Below are 14,288 nucleotides of genomic sequence, written 5' to 3' on the forward strand. Positions count from 1 at the left end.
CAAGCAACAAAAGATAAGCAAATTTAACCCAAAGCAAACAGAAGAAAGGAAATAATAAAAATAAAAACAGAAATCAGTGAAAGTAAAAAATAACAAAATAAGAGAGAAAAATAAATCAAACCAAAAGCCGGTCCCTTGAAAAAACTCGTAAGAACATTTTTTTAAAATGTTTATTCATTTTTGAGAGACAGAGACAGAGAGACAGAGAGACAGAGAGTGCGAGCAGGGGAGGGGCAGAGAGAGAGGGAAACACAGGATCTAAAGAAGACTCCAGGGTCTGAGCCGTCAGCACAGAGACTGGCATGGGGCTTGAACTCAGGAACCTTGAGATCATGAACTGAGCTGAAGTCACTGAACCAACTGAACCACCCAGGCATCCCAAGACTGGTAAAATTTTTAAACCTGTATTCAGAGAGACCAAAATGAAAGAGAAAAGACAGAGCCAACATCAGGCAGAATGGGGCACATCATATAGATCCTGAATATATTAAAAAAAAAGTAAGACAGTATCGTAACTACTTTATGCACATAAATTCAACAAGTTGAAAGAAGACTCTAAATTGGGCAAATTCTTTAAAAGATACAAAAAACCAAAAACTCACAAAATGATGAAAAGGGAAAATCAAAATCCCATTCCTCCCTCACTTAGACTGTATCTGTGAACTCTGAAGCTGGACTTCAGAGGCCCAGGACTTCAGTAAGCATCCTATTCTCTCAATGCCTCAGTTTTTTCACACCCAAAATGGACAGAATGACTGTACTTTACTGCAGAGGGCGGTCAGTATGGATAAACGTGTCTGTGGGGTATATTTATACACATGACAAACACACAAAGAAAAGCCAGGGAATAATTCTGTAAATGTTCACAGTAGTGTTTACCTGACCAGTGTTTGGGGACAGAAAAATGGGATTTTTAAGCATCTTACTAGGAGTGCAACGGTCTTCGTAACGGTGTATCCTGCAGGTTCTAGGATGTCTGTTTTACATCGTGACTTGCATATATCTTATATACATCTGTACACATGATGTGATTCATTCAATAAAAAATAGTACGGAAGGATAGAATGTCATCTTCAATCTCAAGAAGAATAATAAGAGTGTAGTTACAGGGTAAAACTCGTGTGTGTATGTGCTTAGATATATTTAGAAAAGTGGGGAAGTCCACCCACCAAGAAGAGTTAATTCATCAGGTTGGGATCAGGGTTGGGGTAAGACGTACAAGTCTTTTTGCAAAAAATGCATTTTGTTTGTGAATAAAAAATATGGGAAGACAAACAGAGGAGGAGTGGGGGCGAGAAGAGAAAGAGGGAGAGAAGGTAGGGAGACAGGGTGGGGGGGGACCGAACAAATCTAACATAGGTCCCCTATATTTTACAACCCATCTAAACAATCGGAGTGTTTCTCTCCAGGGGCATGTGCAAGTAATTACACAATTACATAATTTCTTTTGCTAACTTTTAGGGAAACTATCTTTGGAATATTCATAAGTGTCCAAAAAGATTCTCCATTTTTCAAGCTTTAGGAAAATTAGACATTTCCAGATCTTTCTGAAATGATAATGATAGAACTAATGAGTCTGTAAACTGGTAGACAGTGAATTATGATGTGATCCTGTACTGAAATCTCAAATATGATGATGATGTCAACACCAGAATTTCCTGAGAATAGTTTTTATAAATAAAAAAAAAAAACAAAAAAACACTGTACTAACATGATTTTATCCTTACTTGGAAATAACTACACATCTGAACATCTATTTTCCATTATGAAAGTGAGTAAAATAAAATATTGCTCTTAGTTGCAGGACTCAAAATTCAATCACATACTATACTTTTCAAGATAAACTACAAGACTGGCAACGCATCTTAGAGAAGAAAATGTTTCAGATTTCAATTTCCGAATCAAAGGAGTAACAAATTGTAAAAGAACAATTCAATACTTAAATGCTTCTATTTTTGAACTTATGGAGTTTTAACACCAAATGTAAAATATACTAACCTCCACGCTTGTACTACATAATGTGCTACTATCACAGAGCAGTAAAAATAAAATCTGATCACATCATCAGTACTGGATGCTTCTATACCTGGCCCATTTCATTGATTTCTATTAAGTGCCCGATCTCTTGGGATTTTTTGTCACTGATCTCTGCTAATCCATTCCTACTATGTTAGTACAATGAGGCAGAGACATTACACAAAGCCTAGCACAGCGCAGCCCCCAGGCAGGCACTCACTAAGAGCTGAGTACTTCTCACTAAGAGCTGAGTACTTCACTCTGAAGAACCATCTCACCTAGAGAGGAGTAACTATTTAAACCTTGAGCTTCTTCAGAATCAGCATAAATAGTTCAGAACTGTACGGCTAAGATTATTCAATTATATAAAAACATGAATTAAAACATATTACGAAACAAGTATTTCCTATGAATGTTTCCTCAGCCAAGTCTTGGTATGAATATAATGCTTTGCCCCAACCACCATAACAAAATAAACCCCCAGGTTTCCGTCTACAGGCACTCACTCCAAATACCAGTAGGGAGAGGGAGGGAGGGGGAGAGAGAGAGAGAAAGAGAGGAAGAAAGGAAGGAAGAAAAAAGAAAATGTAAACAGATGTAAACAGAGCAATAAAGACAACTTCCCGGATGGTATGCGAAAATGATTAAGCGCTTCATTGAACACATAGTTAGGATGAAAATTCATTAAGCTGGTATTTAGCAAGGCTGAACACAAGAACAGCTAAGCTGATTTATATTTTTTAAACTACACTGCAAAAACAGACCAGCAAATGAAAGATTAGAAAAAAGATAATGCATTTCAAAATAACAAAAGAAGTTGAATGGAGAAAATATTGATCAGACCAGTCATACCAACAGTAATCTCTATGTGGAACAAAAATACTTTCGTGAGATTAAGATCTTGTTTCCTCAAAAATTTATTGAAACCATAAAGCTACCATTCACAGTGTCTCTCGAGTCTGTCTTCTCCTCTGGATGAGTAACTGATTTACTAAGTTTCCTCTTTCGTAAGCACAGCACCAGTCATACATTAATACACAATCATGGTCAAACCATGCAGTATATCTAAATGCATGTTTTTAATACCAAAGTATGAAAAGCTAAATACGATCTTTTTTTTAATAGATTCTAATATTGAAATTAAATTCAAATATAATCCACATTGGTATGGTTGTTAGTCAGAAAGAAACATAAGATCAAAAAATGTAAAAACTCTACTAGTAAAGACCTGAGCTGTCCCTACGTGGTGCTGTTTAAGACAAAACCATGTTTATAAATCTGCAGCTCAAAGGGCTCATTTGTATTGTCAATAAAAACCAGAATTATATCTGCTTCTTCGTACACACTTGACTAACAGAAGTCTGAATGAAGAAACCAAAATGGCTCTAAGAACTTTTTAAAAAGTAACATTTTTGTGGAATATAGGTGCTCAGAGAATTCCCCAAACTCTTAAACAGTCATCAAGTGTCTCTATCTCAGATTAAGATGTGTGAAAAATGTCTATACCACCTGCACTGTTCCAAAGGGAAATCACAGGAAAAAACAAGTGAGGAAACATATACATATATATGAGATATGACTATTCTGTGTTCTGAGTATATTTCAGACATATCCATTGAATTATAATAGAAACAAAAGCCTACCTGAAATAATTTTTCCTTTTGGCCCATGCCACTGGAATGATGGATCTATCAGTTCTGAATTTCGCAGTCGTTGGGTTACACATAACACGTGTGGACTCTTTTGATGAAGCATAACATATACTTTCACTGAAAATACAACATTAAAATGTTCCAATAATATTTTGTATCATTTTATGCTCTATAATGCCTCACATTTTTGTAGTTTGCGTTGCATGTTTTTATAACTTTTCTTTGGGTAACTGCAATTACTTGATAAGGACTAAATTTCACTGCATTCCATATGATCACTAACACTCAAAAATATACACATGTATTATATTTGGGGGTGTATGCGGGTTTACCAATCTGAAAATAATGCATTGGGCTTTTATGCAGAGTTCATAACACTAACTTATTTTATTCTCGGGATATTATTTTAATTACAAAGTATTAAAGCTAGTCTATACTAGACTGTATCTGTTTTGCAAAGACACCAAACCTGAAAGGAACCAATAAATCTGTTTATATTAGCAAAATAACTATTCACACTGATGTGATACAAAGTACTGAATTTGAAAGTTATAATGTGATTAAAAAGTCAAAAAATAAATATATGCTTTGATTTTATTAAGCATTTTTCCCACTTTGCTTTAAAATTCAAAGAATCCTGATCATTAAACAAGCCAAAATTATATTCTTTAGGAGATACAAAAGGAACACAGTAAAGATTCAATTATCTTGAATTTACTCATAAGTCAGCTTATGAGTAGAAACGGTTTTGGCATGCCAACATTTCACTGATTCACCAAATACAAAGCTTTTTGTGATCCAGTACAGTAAAGAGTTGTATCTAAGAATCAAAACTCTGCCTAACTTGAGACGGTCTCTCAAGTTTCACCATATAGTGTGATGGTTACTGAATGCAGCTTTCATTCACGAACTCCTTCATTCACTCCTTCATTTTTTAAGTAGGCTTCAACAGTTACAACCCTGATATGAAACCTGAGCTGAAATCAAGAGTCCAACCCTTAACCAACTGAACCAGTCTCCCCTGAATATAGCTATTAGATATAGATATTCTTCCATAGGTTAAGAAAGTTCCCTGTATGCTTAAATTATTTGTTTTTTATCATTAATTGCTGTTAAATTTTAAGCAATTTTTTTCTATAGGATGCCTGGATAGCTTAGTCGGTTAAGTGTCTGACTTTGGCTCAGGCCATGATCTCACAGTTAGTAGGTTCGAGCCCCGCATCAGGCTCTGTGCTCACAGCTCAGAGCCTGGAGCTTGCTTCGGATTCTGTGTCTCCCTCTGTCTCTGCCCCTCCCCTGCTCACGTTCTCTCTCTCTCAATCTCTCTCAAAAACAAAAAAATGTTAAAATAAAGATGTAGGCACAAGTAGTAAAACATTGTAGAATAATCTATGTGCTATAAGAAATCCACACTGAACTGAAATGTCCATCTATTAAGAATAAATGTAATCATACCCCATTTAAAAAGCAATAAAAAAGAAATCAGTGATACATGTTTTACAATTTAAGTTTAGAAATTAGAGTTTTAAAACAAAAACTGTGATAAAAAGTTGTGATATCAGTGAAAATGGCAGAGTAAGGAACTCTAAAAATTATCCCCTTCATAAAGGTAATACAAAAACTGACAGAAATTGTCTGGATCAACATTTTCAGAGCTCTGGAAATTACTCAAAGACTTGAAGCAACTCATGAAAAGTTTACTCAAGAAAAACAACTGAATCTTTGGCATGATGGGTTGAATTATGCCTCTCCCCAAATTCATATGTTTAGGCTCTAACCACCAGAATAAGTTCTCAGAATGTGAACTTATTTGGCCATAGTGTCTTTAGAAAAGTAATCAAGTTAGGGGTGCCTGGGTGACTCAGTCGGTTAAGCGTCCAACTTCAGCCCATGTCATGATCTCACGGTTTGTGGGTGTGAGTCCCGCGTCGGGCTCTGTGCTGACAACTGAGAGCCTGGAGCCTGCTTCGGATTCTGCGTCTCCCTTTCTCTCTGCCCCTCCCCTGCTTGCTGTCTCTCTCTCCCAAAAATAAATAAACATTAAAAAAAAAAAAAAAGAAAAGTAATAAAGTTAAAATGAAGTCATTACGGCAAGCCTCATCCAATACCCCTTATCCAGGGGAAAATCTGGACACACGTACAAATTACAGAGGGGATGTGATGTGAAGAGACACAGGCAGAAGAAGATGGCCACCCACAAGCCATGAAAGGAGAACTGGTACAGATCTCGCAGCCCTCAAGCAGAATCAACCCTGTCTCTGTGACTGAACTTCTCCCCTCCAGAACTGGGAGACAATAAAATTGTGTTGTTTAATCCAACCACTGTGTGGCGATTTGTGGCAGGATCCAGGTGCGCTGGTAGCACTGTAAGTTTCCTTATTCCCATCACCCCCCTCCCTAGCTCTGCCTTAGCTCTGCCCACTGCTACACCAATCACTGTAAGAACCAGCACCCTGGTAGCCACTAGAAGGGCCAAGAGAGTTGGCGAGACTTCTATGCTTCCTTCCCAGAGAACTGTCATTATTGGACTTCTCTGGCAGTTTCCTACAAGGCTGTCTTTGCTGGATCTAATGCATAGCGCAACCACTATAAAAAGCCTTTTCCCAAAAAGTATTTTTCAAAAGCAACTAGAGAGTTTCATTTAACTTTATAAATGCCTGATGCAGTGGGTAACAGTTGGGTTAAACAGCAGGGCAACCAATAAGCTTATGAGGAAAAGCTGGAAATGACATCCACAGGAGCTTGAAAGTTCTAACATATTCCTAGCAAAGCAGAAGACCACATACATGCATGCATGGGGCAGAGGGCAGGGTGTGGGGGGTGCATGCCTAAGACTCAGCATGCTCAGTCAAGAACAAGAACTTAAGTTCTTAATGTGTGGCTGAAATTGACGCTCTGGCTGGCTAATATTTAGGGTGTGCCCCAACCAGCTCGCAGAGCCTCTGCAAAGACCAGGAGACTGGCTGTGGTGTTCATGAAATCTCCATCCAATGATTGGCCTAAGCTAACTGAGCATCGACTTCAGTGGCTACATGACGAACAACACAAAATGTAAAGAATTAGTTCAGAAAAGTCATTAAACATACAAACAACAACAGCAAACACCAACAACATCAATATCTGATTTCCAGAGTTGCCACATTAAATTACTTAAAAAGTCCAGTTTTTAACCAAAAATATGAAACATAAAAAAAAAAAACACACAAAAACCAGGGAGATATAGTCATAGGTAGGAAAAAAAGAAAGCAATCAATAGAAATTGTCCCTGAGGAAGCCCAAATTTTGGAATTACTGAACAGTTATTTTAAATATGATCAAAGAACATTATGTCTTAAGTACTAAAAAAAAAGGTATGAAAATGTCTTCTTTCCCAACAAAGATTATCAATAATGAAACAGAAGTTATCAAAAAAAAAAAAAAAAGAAATTCTGTATTAAAAAGTACAATAACTGAATTGAAAAATTCACTGTAAGAATCAAAAGCAGATGTAGGCAGGCAGAAAAAAGAATCCATAAACCTCAAGACAGATCAATTGGGGAGTATCCAGTGTAAGAAAGAGGGGAAAAAAAAAAATAAAGATAAATGAACAGTACCCAGAGACCTGTGGGAAATCATCAAACACTCCAGTATATACATAATAAAAGTCCCATGGAAGAGAGGAGAGCAAAAGGCATAAAGATATTTGAAGAAACAATGGCAAAATCCCCCAAACTGATGAAAAACATGAATCAACACATCTAAAAAGCTCAATGAACTCAAACTAGGACAGGTTCAAAGGGATCCACATCCAGACACATCATAATCATCTGCTCAAGTCCCAAGAGACAGACTCTTAAAAGCAGCAAGAGAAGCAACTTGTTACATACATATGGTCCTCAAATGAGCTGATTTCTCACCAGAAACAATGAAAAACAAAGTCTGAATAGACCTAAAGCAAGGAAAGTGACTGAATTAGTAATCAAAACTCTTTCTATAAAGAAAAGCCCAGCACCAGATGAATCCACTGGCGAATTTCACCAAACAAGTAAAGTCGAACTAACAACAATACTTCACAAACTCTTCCAAAAATTAGAAGAGAAGGGAACATGTCCCAACTCATTTTATCAAATCACTATTACCCTAAAGCCAAATTCTGACAAAGACAACACAAGAAAACTATAGAACTGCTTCCCCTAAGAATATAGACATAAAAGGCCTCAGAATAGTAGCAGCCAATCCTGCAGCATGAAAAAGAATTATGCTTCATAATAAACCAGGATTTATCCCAGGAATGCATGGCTAATTCAAAATACAAAAATCAATCACTGTAATACCACATTATGTCAGTAAGATAAAGGACAAAAAACACACGATCATCTCAATGTATGCAGAAAAAGCATTTAACAAAATGCAACACCCTTTCACAATAAAAGCACTCAACAAACTAGGAACAGAAGGGATTTTCTCAATCTGATAAATAACATCTACAAAAAAGTCACAGCTGGGGCGCTTGGGTGGCTCAGTCGGATGGGTGTCCAACTTCGGCTCAGGTCATGATATCACGGTCCATGAGTTCGAGCCCTGCGTCGGGCTCTGTACTGACAGCTCAGAGCCTGAAGCCTGCTTCAGAGTCTGTGTCTCCCTCTGTCTCTGCCCCTCCTCCACTCATGCTCTGTCTCTGTCTCTCTCAAAAATAAACATTAACAAAAAAAATTTTTTTAAAAAGTCACAGCTAACACCATACTTAATAGTGAAAGACTAAAACCTTTCCCTCCCCCTAAGATCAGGACTAAGACACACATATCTATTATCAATATGGAACGGAAGGTTCTGGCTGGAGCAACTGGCAAGAAAATAAAAGGCATCCATATTGGAAAGGAAAAAATAAAACTATCTCTATCTGAAAATCCTAAGAAATGACTTCCCCACCAACTAAAAAAATTGAGCTAAATAAATGATTCAGTAAGGTGACAGGACACAACATCGATGTGAAAAATTCAATTATATTTTTACATAATAGCAATGAGCAATCCAAAACCTAAATAATGAAAACTGTTCCATTTACAACAGCATCAAAAAGAATAAAACATTTAGAAATAAATTTAACAGAAGCGGCACAAGACTTGTACACTGAAAGCTAGAAGACATCACTGAGGGAAACTGAAGAATAAATAAATGGAAAGACACCCTATGTTCACGAATATGGTTAAGCTGGTGGCGCTACAAAAATTGATCTACACTTTCAATGCAATTCCTACTGACATCCCAATGGGCTTTTCTACAGAAATGGACAACCTGATTCTAGCATTAATATGGAATTGCAAGAGACCCAGAATGGCCGAAACAATCTTGAAAAAGACCAAATTTGAATGACTCACACTTAATGATTTCAAAACAGCAATCAAGACAGCATAGTACCGGCAAAAGGACCGCTAGCAATGAAATAGAATTTAGAGTCCAGAAAAAATTCATACATCTATGGCAAACTTCTACTCAACAAGGCACCAAGAAAATTCAACAGAGAAAGAAAAGTCTCTTGAAGAAATGGTACTGGAACAACTGGATGTCCACATGCAAAAGAATGAACTTTGACCCCTATCTCGTACCATATGCAAATATTAATTCAAAACGGGATCAAAGACCTAAATGTAAGGGCCAAAACTATAAAATTCTTATAAGAAAATACAGAAATAAAACTTTATGACTGTTGATTAGAGGACTGTTTCCAAGATATAGCACTGAAAACACTGGTACTAAAGAAAAAAATAAAAACCAGACTTTATCAGAGTTTAAGATGTGTGCTTTAAAGCACACTATTAAAAAACTAAAAAAAGTCTGTTCGTTTGCTTTATTTCTTAAATTCCACATACGAGTGAAATCATATGGTATTTGACTCTCCCTCTGACGGACTTATTTCACTTAGTATTATACTCTCTAGCTCCATCCACATCCTTGCAAATGACAAGATTTCATTCTGTTTTAGGGCTCAGTAATATTCCATTGTGTATATGTATCACATCTCCTTTACCTATTCATCTAACAACAGTCATTTGGGTTGCTTACAAATGAACAAAGAAGTCCCTCCCCCCACTCTTCCTTGGCACAGTCATCAAGGCCACCCTCAGACCCCTGGTGCAGCCCAAGATTGTTAAGAAGAGGACCATGAAGTTCATCCAGCACCAGTCAGACTGATATGTCAAAATGAAGTGCAATAGCAGAAACCCAGGGGATCGGGACAGGGTGTGCAGGAGATTCAAGGGCCAGATCCTGATGCCCAACACTGGAGTGACTTCCAGAAGTTCCTGGTCCACAACGTCAAGGAGCTTGAAGAGCTGCTGACGTGCAACTAGTCTTATGTGCAGAAACTGCTCCCAATGTCTCTTCTAAGAATGGCAAAGCCATTGTGGAAAGAGCAGCCCAGCTGGCCATCAGAGTCACAAATCCCAATGCCAGTCTGTGCAGCAAAGAAAATGAATAGACAAGTTGTGTGCACATCGTGTTTGTGTTAATAAAACCATAAAACTACACAAAAGAGAGAGAGAGGGAGAGAGAGAGAGAGAGAAAGAAACCAAAAACAGACTCTTAACTATAGAAAACAAACTGATGGTTTCCAGAGGGAGGTGCATTGGGGGGATGGGTGAAATAAGTGATGGGGATTAAGAGTACACATATCTTGATAGGTTTTGAATAATTTATAGAATTGTTGAATCACTATATTGTACACCTGAAATTAATACAACACTGTATGTTAACTATACTGGAATTAAAATTTAAAATCTTTAAAAAAAATTTTTTAAGGGAAAACACAATCCACAGTGCAGCCGCTCTAAGGAAACAGTGTGGAGGTTCCTCAAAAAATTAGAACTACCCTACGACCCAGCAATAGCACTACTAGGAATTTATCCAAAGGAGTGCTGATTCATAGGGGCACATGTACCCCAACGTTTATAGCAACACTTTCAACAATAGCCAAATTATGTTGGAAAAAAATGGAAAGAGCCTAAATGTCCATCAACTCATGAATGGATAAAGAAGATGTGGTTTATATAGACAACGGAATACTACTTAGCAATGAAAAAGAATGAAATCCTGCCATTTGCAGCAACGTGAATAGAAGTGGAGGGTCTTATGCTAAGTAAAGTAAGTCAGTCAGAGAAAGACACATATTATATGTTTTCACTCATATGTGGAACTTGAGAAACTTAACAGAAGACCATGGAGGAAGGGCAGGGAAAAAATAGTTACAGAGATGGAGAGAGGCGAATCCATAAGAGACTCTTAAATACAGAGAACAAACTGAGGGTGGACGTGGGGAGTCAGGGAGAGGGAAAAATGGGTGGTGGGCATTGAGGAGGGCACTTGTTGGGATGAGCATTGGGTGTTGTGTGTAACTGATGAATCACGGGAATCTACCCCCAAAACCAAGAGCACACTGTATACACTGTACGTGAGCCAACTTGACAATAAATTATATTAAAAAATAATAATAAAGATTCTACTAAGGAAAAAAAGAAAATACAATCTATAGTATTGGAGAAATTATTTGTAAATCAAATATCTAACAAGGGTTTAGCATCCAGAATGTAAGAAAAAAAAGAAAAAACCTCTTCCAACTCAATTAAAAAAAAAAAAATATATATATATATATATATATTCAACTAAAAAATGGGCAAAGGACTTGGGCATTTATGCAAAGCAGATAACCAAATGTCCATTAAACACATGAAAAGATCTTAAACATCATTAGACATTAGGGAAATGCAACTCAAAACCACATGAAAACCCACTTCACAGACACTAGGTTAGCTATGATTGAAAAAGATGAATAATAACAAATGCTGGGAAGGATGCTGTAAAATTTGAGTCCTCATACCTTGCTGATGTGAAAGTAAAATAATGAAGACTCTCTGAAAAATAGTTCAGCAGTTCCTCAAATAAACATAGAGTTGCCATATGTTCCAGGTGTATATTAAGAATTTAAAACGTGATCACACAGAAACTTTTCAGGAATGTTTGTAACAGCATTATTCAAAATAGTCAAAAAGTGGAAACCATGGTGCATCCATAGGATAGAATATTATTCAGCCACAAAAACCAATGATGTGTGGATACTTTCTATAACATGAATGAGCCTCAAAAACATTATAATAAGTAAAAGAAGCCAGATGCAAAGCAGCACAGAGTGTATGATTCCACTTATATAAAGGTCCAGAATAGGCAAATTAATAGGATATTAGTGGTTTCCAGCAGCTGGAGAGTGACTGCTTAATGGGCACGGCATTTCTTTGTGGAGATACCAAAATGTTGTGAAATTACATACTGCTGATGGTTACACAACCTTGTCAATATACTAAAAGCTACTGGAATGTACACTTCCAAGGAGGAATTTTAAGGCATGTGACTTTACCTCAGTTAAAAAAAAAAAAAAGTTTTAGCTGCTATGCTTCTCATGTGACTATTGCAAAAGCTTATAAATCCAAAACCCTTTTCAACTGAAAAAACTGTAGCATATTTGAACTGCATACATTTAATATCATGGCTAAAATTATACAATAACAAGCAGAAACACTATAGGCAACTTTAATTACATGACTTCTAGAAATAAGTATACTTGGCCCACTTAAGCAATTACAGCAAACAGAATCAGACCTGGATGAATAAAACTATATGGAAACAATTCAAATCCATTTCCATAGAAGGAAAAGAGCCTTAGGAGACTAGGGTGTCTGGACAACATTAGCCTTTTGGACGAGATTGATAAAACCTAAACAAATGATAAATACTTTCTTAAAATTACTGAACATCTATTCGTTAATACCTGGAAAATTTGACGATCCCACTATTTTCACTGTATCCTGGGTCAAGCGAAAACCTCTTGGTAATCGAATCAAATATCCAACTATCAAGAACAAAAACAAACGATTAGCAATCTGCTTCATTAGAAATTCCAGGGTATTCTTTAGTAGAGTATATTTGATCTCGGTTGAAGAGATGCCAGCGAAATTACTCTACTCGCTGCTTCCCCCTACTATATCTCATCCCTGGTTTTTTTCTACATCCACTCAGAAAACTCTGTTTTTAAAGTCCCAATGCCCCACGCCTCAAGACCCAAATCACAAGTCCCTCTTCCTTGAAACCTGTATGTCCTGATCACTTACTTTCCCTCGCTTCCATCACCAGCACCTCTTCAATGACACGCACTGTACATTGTATTACAGTTCTTTATGTACACATGTGATTTTTCTTGTTATAGACTCCATCGATGGTAGAACCTATGTTTGTGTCAACCTATGAAGAACCAGTACCAAGCATCTTGCACATGGTACAAACTAAATAATAATAGTTGCATACAATATATTCTGATATTCTTCAGTCATTGCTGAATGAGCAAATGGGCATAATAGTGTGCACTGATCAAGTCGTAGGAGCACTATAAAAAAAACGCAGTAAGGCATATACCCAAAAACATTTAACAGAGAGGGAGGAAAGTGCAAAGAAACAAGTATGATATTCAAAGTCAGAAAACCACTTACTGGTCTTAGGAAAGGCACCTTAAACTCTAGCATCTTCAGTTTTCTCATGTGCAAAATGGGACTGAACTGCAGATTTACAGTTACTGTAGGGGCTGAACCCAAACCATCAGATGCTATGTAAATATCAGTCTTTTCTATTCAAAGCTTACATACTAGACACTGCCTGCTTTGTTCTATTTATTCTATCCTCAGGTCTGATCTTGTCATCGGATCAACAGGTAGCTCACACACACCCCATCACATCTAGCATTAAGACCAGGGGTCAGGGTCAAGAAGCATCCTTCTCCTACTGAGTAATTAAAGGTTACAGACTACTCCTTACATATCCTAGAACCTTAGGAGCCCTGACACCTAGACTTTGGAATACCTCGGAATGTCTATTCACTCCATTTCTTTCCTTTCTCCTCCTTAGCCCATGCCTTCCTCCACAGTCCCTCTACAATTACATTCCTGGAGGACTTCTTTTCTCATTTCTCTTCTTTTTTTTTTTAATTTTTTTTTTTTTCAATGTTTTTTATTTTATTTTTGGGACAGAGAGAGACAGAGCATGAACGGGGGAGGGGCAGAGAGAGAGGGAGACACAGAATCGGAAACAGGCTCCAGGCTCCGAGCCATCAGCCCAGAGCCCGACGCGGGGCTCGAACTCACGGACCGTGAGATCGTGACCTGGCTGAAGTCGGAGGCTTAACCGACTGCGCCACCCAGGCGCCCCTCATTTCTCTTCTTTTGTACAACTTGTAGCATTTTAAGGAACTCCCTTTTGTGCTTTTTATTATTCGATTCTGGGAGAGACTTTATTAAAAAAAAAAAAAAAGTCCAACATTTGAAGGCTAAACAACGCAGCCACCACCTTTCCAGTTACAGGACACTGGCTGAAACTCCCGCTTCACTTTTGTGTTGGCCAATAACCGAAATAACATTTTGAAAACAGGATGGAACTTCTTGGGGCACAAAGAGGGCGACAAAGGGCGGCGGGAACACGTCAAACCCTTAAACATCCCAGTCTCTCCCCCGTTTTACGGCTAAAACCAGTAGATGGAGCCCCGCGACCACGGATGATCACAAAGCTCCGTGTGCAACCAACCCCCTGTGGGGCCGACAACCGCCC

General features: G+C 37.6%; 1 protein-coding gene across 2 annotated transcripts in view; it reads right to left on the bottom strand.

Moving 5' to 3' along the window:
• Positions 1–14,288, bottom strand: part of LOC122205369 (zona pellucida binding protein) — a 115,495-nt gene that overhangs the window by 100,788 nt on the left and 419 nt on the right. Inside the window, exons 2-3 of one of the 2 annotated variants that reach the window (XM_042913735.1) lie at positions 12,466–12,546; positions 3,660–3,785 (exon numbers count right to left, since the gene is read on the bottom strand). In XM_042913735.1, coding sequence (XP_042769669.1) covers positions 3,660–3,785; positions 12,466–12,546 — 207 coding nt within the window. The remainder of the gene's footprint in view (positions 1–3,659; positions 3,786–12,465; positions 12,547–14,288) is intronic. The other variant, XM_042913726.1, reaches the window with a different exon arrangement.

The sequence above is a fragment of the Panthera leo genome, chromosome A2 (genome assembly GCF_018350215.1).
Source record: "Panthera leo isolate Ple1 chromosome A2, P.leo_Ple1_pat1.1, whole genome shotgun sequence".
Taxonomy (NCBI): domain Eukaryota; kingdom Metazoa; phylum Chordata; class Mammalia; order Carnivora; family Felidae; genus Panthera; species Panthera leo.